Raw genomic sequence first — 13,581 nt, forward strand, 5'->3', positions numbered from 1 at the left:
AAAGTATTTTGTTGAATATAATGATCCTAGTGTCCTAGTGATGTGATTTTGTTGTAATAAATACTGGGATATTTATAAAATGATTTAAACGGCAAAGACGAAAGTGATTGTCTATGGTGTTTGGCTCGGCACCGACCCGTTTGTAAGTTTAAAATGCATAAAAGCGCCACATAGATTTGTGTACTTATTTAAACAAAATAAATAAATTTTGAAAAAATTGCTAGGTAAGGCATGCCCAGACATGTAAGGCAAGATAAGATCATCCATCCATCCATTTTCCAAACCGCTTATCCTACTGGGTCGCGGGGGGTCCGGAGCCTATCCCGGAAGCAATGGGCACGAGGCAGGGAACAACCCAGGATGGGGGGCCAGCCCATTGCAGGGCACACTCACACACCAGTCACTCACACATGCATACCTACGGGCAATTTAGCAACTTCAATTAGCTTCAGCATGTTTTTGGACTGGGGTTTTCCCGGAGGAAATCCCACGACGACATGGGGAGAACATGCAAACTCCACACACATATAACCCAGTGGGAGACTCGAACACGGGTCCCAGAGGTGTGAGGTGTGTTTATTTATATAATTCTCTAGAGGTTTATTTTACCATTATTTTTAATTGAAAATGAGAGGTATGCTGTCAAATGAAAGATCCGGAAAGCCACACCAAAAATAATAAAACCAATCTTTTCGTGGATAAGGAAGCTTAACAAGGTAGCTAAGATGTAAGAATGGATAATATATTATTGTTTTGCGGGTATTTTATAGCTGATTTAATACACGGGTTGGCACCGACCCGTCTAATATAAGAGATAGGAACAGAAAACTAACACAGGACAAAGGATAAAAGGAATAATAATTAAAATGGCAAAGCTTGCTAAGTTTTTTTTCCTATGACAGAGTAACAGAGTAAAATGATTTTAACGAAACTTTAATACTGTGCAGCTAATGTCCGAACAGAATTGAAAGTAAGAAAGAGCCATATTTTAATCTAGCTGACTGGCGATATAAGAATTAGATATGCATACCATGCGATGTTGGTGTTAATATTGCACGTCATCCAGCCGTATAATATACTCCAGCCATTGTTAGAATTAGGTACAAAATATCCCGCCAGTACCAGTTTTTACACCGGTGGTAAACCAACACCCTGAAGTACTGTACTTCAAAATACAAAATACCAAAAGTTCCGTACCTGTTGCTGTGGAAAACCACCCTAAGTGAAACAGAAAATGAAATCACGCATTCGTGTTATTATTATACTTCTGGTTTTATTCAATGCATCATATAGACCTTTGTGTTTTATATTTACAACGTAGAAGTTTACCATTGAATATGAGAGACCACCAGAGCAGATTATGACGTATATGAAGGGTTTTAGGGTCACATGACGATGTACGATATGCTGCTAGGAATGTGGTCAGTGATAATTTGTTACCTTTTTCAGACGTTTGCCCACCGCTCTCTGCAGAGCATCGCATCCATCATCCCAATACTGGTGGCCATGTCCTGCCTGGGGTCCCTCAATGGAAGTTTCTTTGCAGTATCCAGGTAGATGTTTTCCCTGTCAGGACCTGCACTGAGTCCCATTGGGAGAGAAGCCTGATGACCTTCCTCTCTGTCTCAGGATGCTGTTTGTGGGAGCCAGGGAAGGCCACTTCCCCGCCTTGTTCTCTATGATTCACATCCGCAGAAAGACACCCCTGCCAGCGGTACTGATGCTGGTAAGCAGTGCTCCATCATCATAGTACACTAATGCATCAGCAAGACTGTTTCAGTTATTTTATTATTTATTTTGGATATTAAAATATAACATCCAAAGTTCCTTTTCTGTATAAATAGCACCTGATCGGTTAGGTCATGGGAATGTGCTGGAATGAGAAATTCCCACATATTGTGGTTCTGTCAGACTGTTACTGAACTTTCCTCATTGACTGAAATTGGCTAGTCAGTATCGGAAGAGCACATTGTGAGAATGAAAATGGACACATACTGGTTTACGGCCCTGAAATCCCTTGTTTTCCACTTTTGATTCCCTGTCCCCACAGTACCCGCTGGTGGTGGTGATGTTGATTAGAGGCAAGCTCTTCCAGCTGATCAACTATGCCGCCTTTTCTCACTGGCTCTTCGTTTCTATGACAACCCTGGGATTGCTCATACACCGTTACAGGTTCCCCCTCCACTCCAGACCCTTCAAGGTCACTGGACTACTTGACTTCATTATTTTTGTTAGCTACTCTTGGTAATTTCGATATGGCTGCATAGGGTTTGCCTTGATTAATTATTAATTACACCAAGGAAAATGGTTTGATTCTTAGAAAATATAACTATAAATAACAACAACCTGGAAACCTGAGACACATTCTTAATGCAGCCTGGTGATTTAATTATCTGTTTTTCTTTTTTCTACCTTCTCAGGTGCCGGTAGCCGTTACTATCAGCTTCACTGCAGTATGTTTTTTCATTGTGGGCATGTCCCTGTACTCAGACCCCTGGAACACTGGAAGCAGCTGTGCAGTCACACTGTCAGGCGTGCCAGTGTACTACCTGACTGTGCACCAGCAGCGCCTACCTGTCCGCTGGAGAATGGCCATCCGTGAGTGATGCAAAAGCCAAAGAGTCATGAGAGCTGCTGTATCATAAGGCGCTTTGTCATCGCAGGAATAAGAACCATTTTGAGGAATCAGGAACTTCTGTCAGGTTCCCAGCATAGGAACTGGTTGTAGTTCATTCGAGGTAGTTCCTGAACCTTTTTTTAGTCCCTATTACACAGTAGGTACCTTTCACTCTACCAGGAACTACAGGTTGGGGCTTATAAAGATACAGTTTTCTGACTGTTGACCACAAACACCAGTGCTAACTTTAAAGTTATGCAAAAATGCAGGAATAAGAGTAGCAGTAGAGCTAAAATTGAGTAGATTAAATTATTTTTATATCTCAATTTAATTAAATTAATTAATACCTTTTTTGCTAGTGTCTCTATATTTCATAGGAAAATTTGATTAATAATTGATATTCTTCTGTCTAATATCGTTGGTACCGTGGTGAAGCTGGCCAACGCTTATTAGTGGAATAACTACATAATTTTTATTATGTAGAACAAAATTGATCTGCTGGCCAGATCAAAAATGAAATTTATTTTAATAATGAATTATGCTGCAGACTGTGTAAAGAAATGAAATGCTGTGGCCTTTGAACCAATACAGGACACAATTTGTCCCATATTGTTGGACCGTATGATCGATTTCCCCCAGTGACAAAACAATTTTTTGGGTCTTTCATGACCTCTCTCAGTTAAAATGGCCCAGGAACTCGGAACTATATAAATTAGGTTCCTGAACTTCGGTTTTAAAACGCCTGTAAATGTGACCGGGCAGATAACAGCGTGTGATCTGTGTGGTGCTTCTTTTGCCAACACAGCCTGTCATTTTTCATTTCTTCATCTGTTTTCAGAATATTACTGTGTGCTTTGATCATGTTTTTAGTTGCTGACCACAATCTGTCCATTTTTCTTCCCCAGAGTCATGCACCAAGCATCTTCAGATCCTATTAGAAGTGATCCAGCAGGAGGTCAAAACATACTGAAGCCCTCAGAGATACTTGTCACATACACTGACCGTGGAAGCCTTTAGCTCAGTGATAAATGTAATATAAAAAAATATTGTAGGTGTAGCACCTACCTTTAATAGGTGAAAGAATATAATATAAAATCTATAATAGGCACTAGGGATGTAAGAGCCGTTCAGTATGCACCTTAAAGTACAATATGGACACATGAACCGTGATACTGTGACATGCCTGTCATTTTCCTATATTGCCAAAACATGCTTATTGCCCTACAGACTACAGTACATGTATGTTGTACGTCCAGCTTCACAGAACATCTCTGGAGCTGTTATGTGAAATGTCGTCCTCAGTGCTAATTCCATGCCTCTGTGACCTGTTGCTCAGCTGACAGACCAATGATGCAATCGTGATGCAGCTTCAGGTTACTCTACAAGTCTCAAGTTCACGCTAACCACTGATGCAAGCATATTCACATCAATAAAACAAGCCTACGAATGTTTTAAAAAGGTGTTTTTTTATTATTATAAACAAATCATTTACATTTGGCTTAATAGTATAATGACATGCTTTAATAGATTATCAATATACAGCTCTGGAAAAAAGAAACCACTGCAAAATTAACATTTTCTCTGGTTTTACTATTTATAAGTTTGAGGAACATGAATATTTTTGTTTTATTCCATAAACTTCCCCAGAATTCCATATAAAAATATTGCACTTAGAGCAGCGGTGGGTAAACTACGGCCCCCTGGCCACATACAGTCCATCAGACTGTTCAATTAATTCCATTGATTATTTGCTAAATTACCCGTCAAAAAGGGACTTCTAAAACACTCTGAAGACCCCATTTATTTAGCCTTTTTCCTGAAATACCCTGCGTTTCAGCTGATTCCACAAGATGGCGCACTCCAAACACTATCCACCTTTGCTAAAACCAAGTCTGTGGTCTCTACACACAATTATTCATTCTTCACGTTAGTGAATACCAGGTGGACAGCTAAATATTTTTTCACTGAAGTCCAATCGTAGCCATATGTCTTATTTGCCAAGAAACCATTGCAGTTTTCAAAGAATACAATATCAGCCACCACGTTTCCACCAAGCATGCTCACTACGCTACCAACCAGTCAATGCAAGAAAGGACAGCTATTGCTCAGAGGTTATCAACCAATTTACAGGCACTCAAAACATTTTTCTCATAAATTACTATTCAGGAGTCTAGCACCAAGGCCAGTTATTTGTTGGAATTCAACTTAGCAAAGCCCAGCAAGCCTTTCTCCAAAGGAGAGTTTTTGAAAGAATGCATGGTAGAGACAGCAAGTCTCCTGTGTCCAGAGAGCACAAAAATATATGAACAAATTAGTTTATCACGCAGAATAGTGACTTGCTGTATAGAAGTAATTGATGAAAACTTGGCCAGCGAGTTAAACAAAAAGCAGTAATAAGAACCATTTTCAGGAATAAGGAACTTCTGTTAGGTTCCCAGCATAGGAACTGGTTGTAGTTCCTTCGAGGTAGTTCCTGAACCTTTTTTTAGTCTCTATTACACAGTAGGTACTTTTCACTCTACCAGGAACTATCATGTGACCAAGCAGCACGTGATCTGTAGTTTCTTCGCATTCACAGCCTGTCATTTTTCCTGGGCTCATTTCTGCTTTAATTTCAACTTTAATGAAGACGCTATTGTAAAGTTTCTATAAGCGACACCAATTTCATTGCTGTCAATTTCACAATAAGTGCTGTTTGTAAAACTCTTAATGTTAAATAGCATTCAGCATCCTCATAACTTTGAATATACAGTATGTGTGATGCTGGTGCTGCAGTGTGTCAGCAGAGGCAAGGAGCAGTCTGGATGGAACATGCACACGACCACACACTTCAGGCAATTTAGAGATACACGTTTAACTGCGTGGCTTTGCAGTGGACAGGGAAAGTAACCTGGGCAGAACATGCAAACAATTCATTTCGAAACAATTCGAAGCCCCAAGCTAGGAGGCACGAGGCAACGGTGCCACCCAGTTATTAATCATAATTACAAATTATGCCATCACTGTCATAATCTCTTCCTATAAACTTCATCCATGAATGTATTAACTAACTATACAATACGGTACAATTTCTGGGACTCTGCCTGCGTTGTACAATAATACCCCACAGTATATCACAATTTCCATTTAATAACATGCAACACAAACCAGGATTAAATTACCCTTTTAATGGAAACACTGTAACATGGGGAAAATATGTACAATTGGAAAGATGAATTGCAGTACTGATAAAGCAAAGGCTTTCCATCAATAAGTGAAGGTTGGGCTGATGATGTAGGCTGACAAAAAGTCCAGCTGGTAACCCATAATAGGTTTTCCCATAAATGACATATTGGGGACTTCCATTCCAGACAGAAGCACAAACAGAATTCTTTGCATATAATAAATATGAAAACCTTGCAATGAATGCATAACAGTGCGGTTCTTATGAAATGTCAGCTTCAGTGATAGTGTTCAGTGTAATATACAGGTGTTCCTGCACCGGAAGACAGCTTCTGCCTTTCAGCACATTTCCGATGTAACCACTGATTCATGCATAGCCAACTTCACAAAAATGATGTTGTGGTGTCCATTTCCACATAGATATTCCGCAAGATTCATGGTTTAGGTCTCCATGCCAGTTGGACTGCTTTCCTAGAACTTGCTTACAGCTTTGAGGCAAAAAGCACTGAGGAGCGGGTTGAAAACAACACAAGCCTGGAAGCAGACACCAGAGCCACTAGGAAAACACACAGAAACACTCCACTTGAAGTATTTTGCCCAGAAGCATGTCCTGGTCACACAAAGCAGTTAAAGGGCATTAAAACAAACACTCCTCTACTTATGGCAGTAATAATAGAATTTAAGTACAGATGAAGCAATACATTTCTTAAAAAGCCACATAAAGATGGACATACAAGAAACTGTAGCCATTTAAAATAGGTCGTAAGGAGTCACTTGTCTTTATCTAAAACCTTTATAGCATAGCCCTGATCACTACCTATGCACTCTTTAAATATCCTTTGCCTTTTCTTATTGTGATGTAATACTTATGCATATACAGAATATGAAAACTCCAAACGGTTCAACAAATGGACGTTACCCAGGATCTTTGTGTCCCAAGCATAGTAGTGTCTTATTAAAGTGGATGTATAAATTTAAACTTTGAAATATGTAAATAAAATATACAGTTTGTGCAAATAAAGATCTATATATTTACATTTTGTCAACAGAAGAAAAGACAAGCAAACAAATAAAAACAAGCAAACTATTCTAAAGACATCTTTCTTAAGACAAAACCAAGAGTCAGTGAAATGTACCTTTCCTGTGACATGCAAAGAAAGGGCGATTTAAGGACAACCCTCCCACAGACAAGGGGCAATTTAGTTCACTTAAGATCAGGGATGATTTGAGACCAGCTGATATTGCCAATCCCCAAGTCTTCACTATCCAGCCCAGGGAAGTCAATATCCACCAGGATTTTGCTCAGGCTGTCGTTTGTGGTGTCCAGAACCAGGCCCTCAGTGAAGGAGCGGTTGGCTGGGGCAGGACCGGTGCCTGGCACCTGGGCCTTGGGGGAGGTAGGAGAGTCAGGCATGGTGTTCAGGAGATCATAAGGGCCACTATAGAATGACAGTTCCTTGAAGGCTGCACTTGATGTGTTGAAAGCGTCACGGCTGGGCCGTCGTGGTGTGATGGCCGCCTGAATGGGGCTGACGTCTGGCAAGCTGTGGTCTTGGGAGCCTAGGGGCATGGGCTTTGTGGGACTGGGTGGGGTAAGGAGAGGCTTGCTGGGGGTGGAGGATGCTGGGTGGGCACCCTTGACTGGAGTCTTATAGCTGCACTCTTTTGCCGGGCTGTCTGGTTCTGGGTGCGGCTCGTCCTTGATGTCGTGGAAGCTGGAAAGATCCGAGGCCAGGCCAGAGTCAAAGAAAGTGCTGTCAGGGAATAGAACAAGGGGCTCCTCGCTGGGGGCCAGGACCAGGCTCTGCTTGCGGCGGGAACTGCTAGCTTCTCTCTTGGGGTGGGACACTTGTTCCCCTGGCGTCTGGAAGCAAAAGGGACATGCATGAAACAAAAGCTGGCTTTTTTTGTAAGACTAACCACAACGAAACCAGATTATTAATCCCATGGCTCTGCCTTACCTTGGGGGCAATGCGGAGTCTCTTGCCTCCACTGGGGACTGAGATGCAGTTCTGCTGAATGGCTGTAGGGGGCAGGTTTATGGGTGACAGGAAGAGAGATGGGGCAAGAGGGAGCTGGACAGGGACCAGGACGGAGTTTGTGCGAGGCAGAAGAGGCTTCATCTTCCTCTCTAAGAATAAGGTGCCGGGGAAGAATAAAACACACCAGAGGATTAAAGGAAAAAGAAAAGCTACAAATAAAAGCTAAATCCATGAGCAGGATACGACCTAGAGCTTATACAGCGGTCACGGTCACCATCATTTTCTCTACTCACCAAAGCCACCAGCTGGCACTTTTTTAACTTCAGCAGTAATCTGCTTCTTTTGCTGTGGGAAGAGATCACATTCTTACCCAGAGAGATCGCATGGTTCATGTTCCCTGCATCATGTTCCCCATCAATAGCGGGTTGACAGCAGCCTGACTTAGACCTGCTTTGAAGTAAGGTTACTTAAATCGACTGCATGGTAGCAAGATCAATCGTGACTGCTGATGTCCGAATACTCCTTCCTGTTGCTACTTTCTATTAGTGCTACAGGAGAACTTTTAGACCCAGAAGGTGTGAGATGGGGCTGGACGCCTGCTCCACTGAGGTGCTGGAATAAGCCTTACTTGCTGCTCAGAGACTTGTGGCGTGAGTGGAAGAGGTGATACCGCCGAGTCCACTGCCATCTACAGGGGGAAGCAGGAAATAAACAGAATATTAGACTGACAAATCATTTATGTAACATGTCTGGTACAGTATAGGATGCACATGGTGGCTGTCTGGAAGATGGTTGTAACCTGAGAACTGCTGATTCAAGTTGCAATAGGGGCCCTGTATAGGTAACCTGTGATCAAGGTGCTTAACTCGTGATAATAAATAAAAAATCCAGCTGTATAAATTTGTATTTTTAAGCTGATCTGAACAAAAAGCACTGAATAAGCACAGATATTACAAAATCATTAAAGGCTTTTATATAACAACAATAATAATATGCTTATTCAATATTGTGAAGGCACGCTGAGTATTATGCCATCAAGTTGACCATATGGTTGTACAGTAACTTACCCTATACACCTGATCCAACGTCAGGCACCGATTAGCCTCAGGACGAATAGTCCAGTATGATATCTTGCCATCATTAGTGGTCTCACGAATGAACATATCATGCAGAGAAAGATTGTGGCGGATGGAATTCTGAGTGTCATGAAAATAAAATGAGACAAGCAATTAAAATCAAGTCCCAAATTCTCAATAAAATGTGTCAAACTTGCATCAGTAAGCAGTGACAACTATAAGCCAATAATATACAATCAGCTGCCTGGTTCAACCCATGAGGACCATGTGTACCTTCCAACCAGGCTTAGCCACATTTCGGAAATAAGGAAAGTGATCCTCAATCCAGGTGTAGATCTCCTTTAAGGTCATTTTCCGGTTCTTCTTGCTGTTAATAGCGAACTGGATCATGGCCATGTACGAATATGGCGGCCTCTCTAACAGTTGATCTTTAGTAGTGGGAAGCACCACTTCTCCTGGAGGCTAAAGGAGAAATGTACTTTCAGAGCTTTGGTATATTTGTACATTTTCAAACAGCAGGAGACTGATCAGGGTGGTAAATTATTTGGTCAAGTACTTACAGTCAAGGAAAAACACCAACATAGCTTTAACAAACACAATTACCTGGAGAAGTTTAGGGTTGAATTCCCGGGACTCCTTTTTGAAAACTTTCTGAATGGAGTTTGATTCCAAGCCATCTGTGCTCATCCTTCCCAGCCACTGGATGTTTGTCAGGCTGTCATCTAGAGGGTTGCAGTCCAGCCCTTTGTTCACTATAAAAAGTTACTACATGAGTTACATGAGACATCCAAGGGCTTGCAAGTAGCACATATAACAATTAAAGGCTGTTTCAACAGGCATTGTCAGGGAACAATAATACATTAATTAATTTCAGGAGAGAGTAGTGAATTATGACTGACTCACATGGTTTTATTGCCGTTAGAGGCTTGGCTTTTTCTTGACAGTCTGTCCCAGACTTTTCCAGGCGTTCATACCTCACCAAAGGCCTTGGATTCCCTATATCAAGGGATGGCTGGCAGAGAGACTCTGGTTTGTCTTCAGAACTATTTCTACTAAGCAAGATGAATTTGTTGGGACCTTCTGGGCCACGTTCTTTGCCTTTGGCAGTGAGGGTATCAATAACACTTTGGAGGTCAGCAGTCTTGGGGATGATCAACACTTGTGTGTCTGGCATGGAAGGATGGTCCATGACACGGACATTCTCAGGGATGCACGGCAGCCTGTCGGGTCCATCATGTGAGACACGAACCTCTTTTTTTTCCAAGGGTAATTTCCTCTTCCTTAGGATCAGGGGCCGCCTGGGGCTCTCATCCATTCTGCTCAAATGTCAATCACTGGCTGTGTACTCTGATGGACTGACTGAAGAATAAAATGAAGGTGACACTGTTTCACAACATAACTTTTCTTGATATCTATCCATCAGACAAAGTTATTTAGCTGAAAGTGCATTCCAAAATATGCAACTTATCGAAGACTATGGTGCTTTAAGTGTAACTTACACAACTATTGCATTTCAGAAACAAGCTGCTCCTAAATATTAAGTTGTCCTTTGGCACATTCAGCAGCTTGAGTCTCGGCTCATTGTTGTCATCGATTAGGATTCCCGCATTTTTAATGTTTAGATAAAGGTCCCATGTGTAATCAATATTGTGTACAGAAACCCATGATCTATGTTAAATAATTATATAACCTACAATATGTAAACAGAGCCGACTTATCCATCACAAAAGCTTGTACGTACCAGATGTTTATTAAATGAAAACAAAAAAATGACAGTTGAAATGAGAAAAATAACGATCTAGTGACGATATTCAATTTTTTAAAAAAACGTCAGTTTAGATGGTGTCGTGTCGCCTTCTAGAAAAAAGAACCGTTAAACTTATAACTAGTACTATGGCCAACAAACTGAACGTCAAACGACCATCCGGCCTTATCAGTGCAGTGTTTGCCTTATTTGACAACTGGTTAGATTGGTCAGCCATACAAATATATAAATCACTATCGATACGTCATATAAATACACTAAAACCCTGCTAACATGCATAGCCAAAGTAATCTTAGGTAGCCATAATTATTGTATTTCAAATACAATGCTAACGACTATTAGCTAAAGCTAGCAAGTTATGTTCTGTGGAGAGCAAAGGTTTCGCTAGCAGGCCGAGTTACTAAGAACTAATATTCGCGAACTATCCAGATGTTTTTTATTGCTCATTAATATTAGCGATAACGTTAGAAAATGCACAGGCTAATTCATCTTACAGAGTAATTGCGTGATTTACAGTTAAAAATGTATTAGCGTGATAGCACCCGGCAGTCCCGCTACTGTATACTGACAATGTTAATTTAGCACAAGCAGTTGTACTTAACAACGAACACGTTAATGAATCAATTATGATCAAACCTTCATATTAGGAGAATGTCCTTGTGTAGCAATAATCTGCCGCTTCTTTATGTGGTGTCTTTATATAAGTACCTATTAATTCATGTGTATAGCTAGCTAATGAATTCAACCACTTTCTCATTCGTTTTGTGTGGTCGTTTGAATTTTGGCGCAGTCTTACTTATGCCAATCACGTGAATGACATATAACCAATGGGATCAGAGATGGACACTTCCGTGCTCGACGGCGAACCAATTAGAATAAAGAGTACAACTAGCCAAAAGATGGAAAGGTGAATCCTTTACAAAGCGTCTAGTTGGCTGCTTACGCTGAAGATTGCGGAAGTTTTCGAATTAATAAAAGAGACATATGACATTGATGGGCTCTGTTCTTCGGTATGTGGGACATTGCTTTAGTATTTTACTCAAATTAACGATTTGGGCTCTTTCGTTAATGCTTACAAAAACGTTTTCTCCGTTTCCCTTGCGGAGATTATGTTATATGCTTTGTGATTCTCACGGAATGTTTTGTATTTCTTAGCTGGGTGCGGCAAGCTGGACAGCTGTGTGTGTTATATAGTTTTGTTGAACAGCACACTGTAAAGTAATTCATAACGACCATGCTGGCTGTTTCCGATGCCCCGCAACAAACCGAAAAAAAGACTGAACAGCCGAAAGCCTCAGTTGCAGTTCATTGAGCCACCGCTAGATGGAGCCAGGCACCACCATGGGTCACAAGTACAGAGTGCTGCTAACCCCAGACTCTTCTTATCAAAAAACCAGCGTCAAAGTAGCACGCGCAACTCTTCCTGGGTAATATAATACTACTTTGTATTAAACAAACATACAAATTTTTTTATTTCTCTGTTAATGCATGTTGCTTTTTTTGCTGCATTTATGCTATCGTGTGATTTTATACTGCATATATGTGTTAAGTTATTATATACATACATGCATTCTTGTCACTGCCCAGTAATCCTGTCTTTCCCTTATGTCCCCCGCACTTGCTTTCAGGTAATGCCTCAGTTTGATACCAACATGCAGCTGCAGAACTTTGGACCTCAAAGGGGAAGGCGATGGAAGGGTCACAAAGCAGACAGCAGTATTCTGAACAGAAGTTCCACTCTGTCTTTACCTCAGCCCAAGAAAACAAGTGTCTGCAAGTTTCCTCCACTTACCTTTGATACTAGCATTTCTTCTCCACCTGAAGGTCCTGCTGTTACATATGGGCTTAAGGTCCTTAACCCCCACATGGATGAACTTGAGACCAGTCATGTGGCAGGTCTTGCCAGTAATGCAGCACCTCCCAGTATCGAGAGCAGCAGTATGATGGAAACACCAAAGCAGGTTACATCTCTTAAGAGACGTACTATAAAAGATACAGCCTGCAGAGTAATCGCACCTGGGGTCGCAGCCTCCACCAGGGACACTGAAGCACAGCTGGCTGACAACTATGGACATACCAGTGGCCCAGTATATATGATTACACCAGATAACATGAAAAGCAATCAAAGGGACAGTGTTTTCACTCCCCCTGACTTAGATACTCCAGAAACACAAGAAAGTAAGAACTGCAAACTTTCCTCCAAACTCCCTTTTCTGCTGCCAGACTTAACAGAAACGGTATCTTATAACCAGCCTTCAGAAATTTTAGTGATGGACACCCCAGAACAGGACTATGGAGTGAAGGTTACTTGGAGGAAGAGGAAACGACTGATGAGGTTTCTCATGGAACAAGGGCAACTGTCTAGTACAGAGGTAGCCATCAATAAGTAATAATGGACCTGTAGTCATAGCATATTGTCAGTGAATATGTATTTTTCTCTCATTGGTCAACAGACTGCAAAACTGGTTTATTAACAAGTATCAGCCTGTAATAAAATGTCATGTATCCAGACCACTAAATAAAAGGATGGTTGTTCTGGATCTTTTTTTAAAACGTTTGCACATTTATTTGTATTAAGGTGCTCAAATGTTACACGATTTTTATACTATACAGAGTTTGATCCATTTTCAGATGAAGGTTTACCTAATTCTTATAACTAAAACCATTTCCGCTGAAATCTTTATAGAATATCGCATTCACGCCTGGAATTCACTATAAAATAATATATTGCTAGGTTTTCCGCTAATCCTTGACAATGATAGTATTTTTACAATGTGATTTTAGCCAAAACGAAAGGGAACGCTTTGGTTTAGCAGTAGCATATTTAAACACTTCGTTTTACAGGTGCGTTAGAAAATCCATCCATCCATCCATCCATTTTCCAAACTGCTTATCATACTGGGTCGCGGGAGGTCCGGAGCCTATGAAATACCTTAAGTTAAAGACCATTTCAATCAGCCCAAGGCAGAATATAAACTA

The 13,581-nt window shown here is 41.0% G+C and overlaps 3 protein-coding genes across 4 annotated transcripts in view; 2 read left to right on the forward strand and 1 right to left on the reverse strand.

Annotated features, from left to right (window-relative positions):
• Positions 1-3,602, forward strand: part of LOC125738651 (cystine/glutamate transporter-like) — a 7,529-nt gene extending 3,927 nt beyond the window's left edge. Inside the window, exons 8-12 of the mRNA XM_049007835.1 lie at positions 1,450-1,553; positions 1,630-1,726; positions 2,051-2,200; positions 2,421-2,598; positions 3,523-3,602. Coding sequence (XP_048863792.1) covers positions 1,450-1,553; positions 1,630-1,726; positions 2,051-2,200; positions 2,421-2,598; positions 3,523-3,587 — 594 coding nt within the window. The 3' untranslated portion in view covers positions 3,588-3,602. The remainder of the gene's footprint in view (positions 1-1,449; positions 1,554-1,629; positions 1,727-2,050; positions 2,201-2,420; positions 2,599-3,522) is intronic.
• Positions 3,603-5,769: 2,167 nt separating this feature from the next.
• foxm1 (forkhead box M1) lies at positions 5,770-11,392 on the reverse strand. Of its 2 annotated transcripts, none has more exons than XM_049009531.1 (9): positions 11,239-11,392; positions 9,741-10,196; positions 9,441-9,589; positions 9,111-9,299; positions 8,829-8,957; positions 8,390-8,449; positions 8,055-8,106; positions 7,741-7,910; positions 5,770-7,643 (listed from the first exon to the last, which is right to left on the reverse strand). In XM_049009531.1, the coding sequence occupies exons 2-9, from the start codon at positions 10,150-10,152 to the stop codon at positions 6,984-6,986; spliced, it is 1,821 nt and encodes a 606-aa protein (XP_048865488.1). In that variant the 5' UTR covers positions 10,153-10,196; positions 11,239-11,392; the 3' UTR covers positions 5,770-6,983. The 2 variants fall into 2 exon arrangements, with proteins under 2 accessions (XP_048865488.1, XP_048865489.1); XM_049009532.1 differs by lacking the exon at positions 11,239-11,392 and adding an exon at positions 10,337-11,221.
• A 97-nt stretch (positions 11,393-11,489) lies between these two features.
• rhno1 (RAD9-HUS1-RAD1 interacting nuclear orphan 1) lies at positions 11,490-13,158 on the forward strand. The gene is made up of 3 exons (XM_049009533.1): positions 11,490-11,612; positions 11,758-12,029; positions 12,231-13,158. The coding sequence occupies exons 2-3, from the start codon at positions 11,853-11,855 to the stop codon at positions 12,990-12,992; spliced, it is 939 nt and encodes a 312-aa protein (XP_048865490.1). The 5' UTR covers positions 11,490-11,612; positions 11,758-11,852; the 3' UTR covers positions 12,993-13,158.
• Positions 13,159-13,581: the final 423 nt, after the last annotated feature.

This window comes from Brienomyrus brachyistius, chromosome 3, assembly GCF_023856365.1.
Source record: "Brienomyrus brachyistius isolate T26 chromosome 3, BBRACH_0.4, whole genome shotgun sequence".
NCBI lineage: Eukaryota > Metazoa > Chordata > Actinopteri > Osteoglossiformes > Mormyridae > Brienomyrus > Brienomyrus brachyistius.

Bases quoted from the DNA above. Each gene is read 5' to 3' on its own strand.
- rhno1 (XM_049009533.1), top strand. From the start codon at position 11,853: ATGCCCCGCAACAAACCGAAAAAAAGACTGAACAGCCGAAAGCCTCAG. The intron at 12,030-12,230 runs GTAATATAATAC...ACTTGCTTTCAG, and splicing joins GCACGCGCAACTCTTCCTGG to GTAATGCCTCAGTTTGATAC.
- foxm1 (XM_049009531.1), bottom strand. From the start codon at position 10,152: ATGGATGAGAGCCCCAGGCGGCCCCTGATCCTAAGGAAGAGGAAATTA. The intron at 8,958-9,110 runs GTACACATGGTC...CATGACACTCAG, and splicing joins TGGCTAAGCCTGGTTGGAAG to AATTCCATCCGCCACAATCT. The intron at 7,644-7,740 runs GTAAGGCAGAGC...TTTTGCTTCCAG, and splicing joins GACTCCGCATTGCCCCCAAG to ACGCCAGGGGAACAAGTGTC.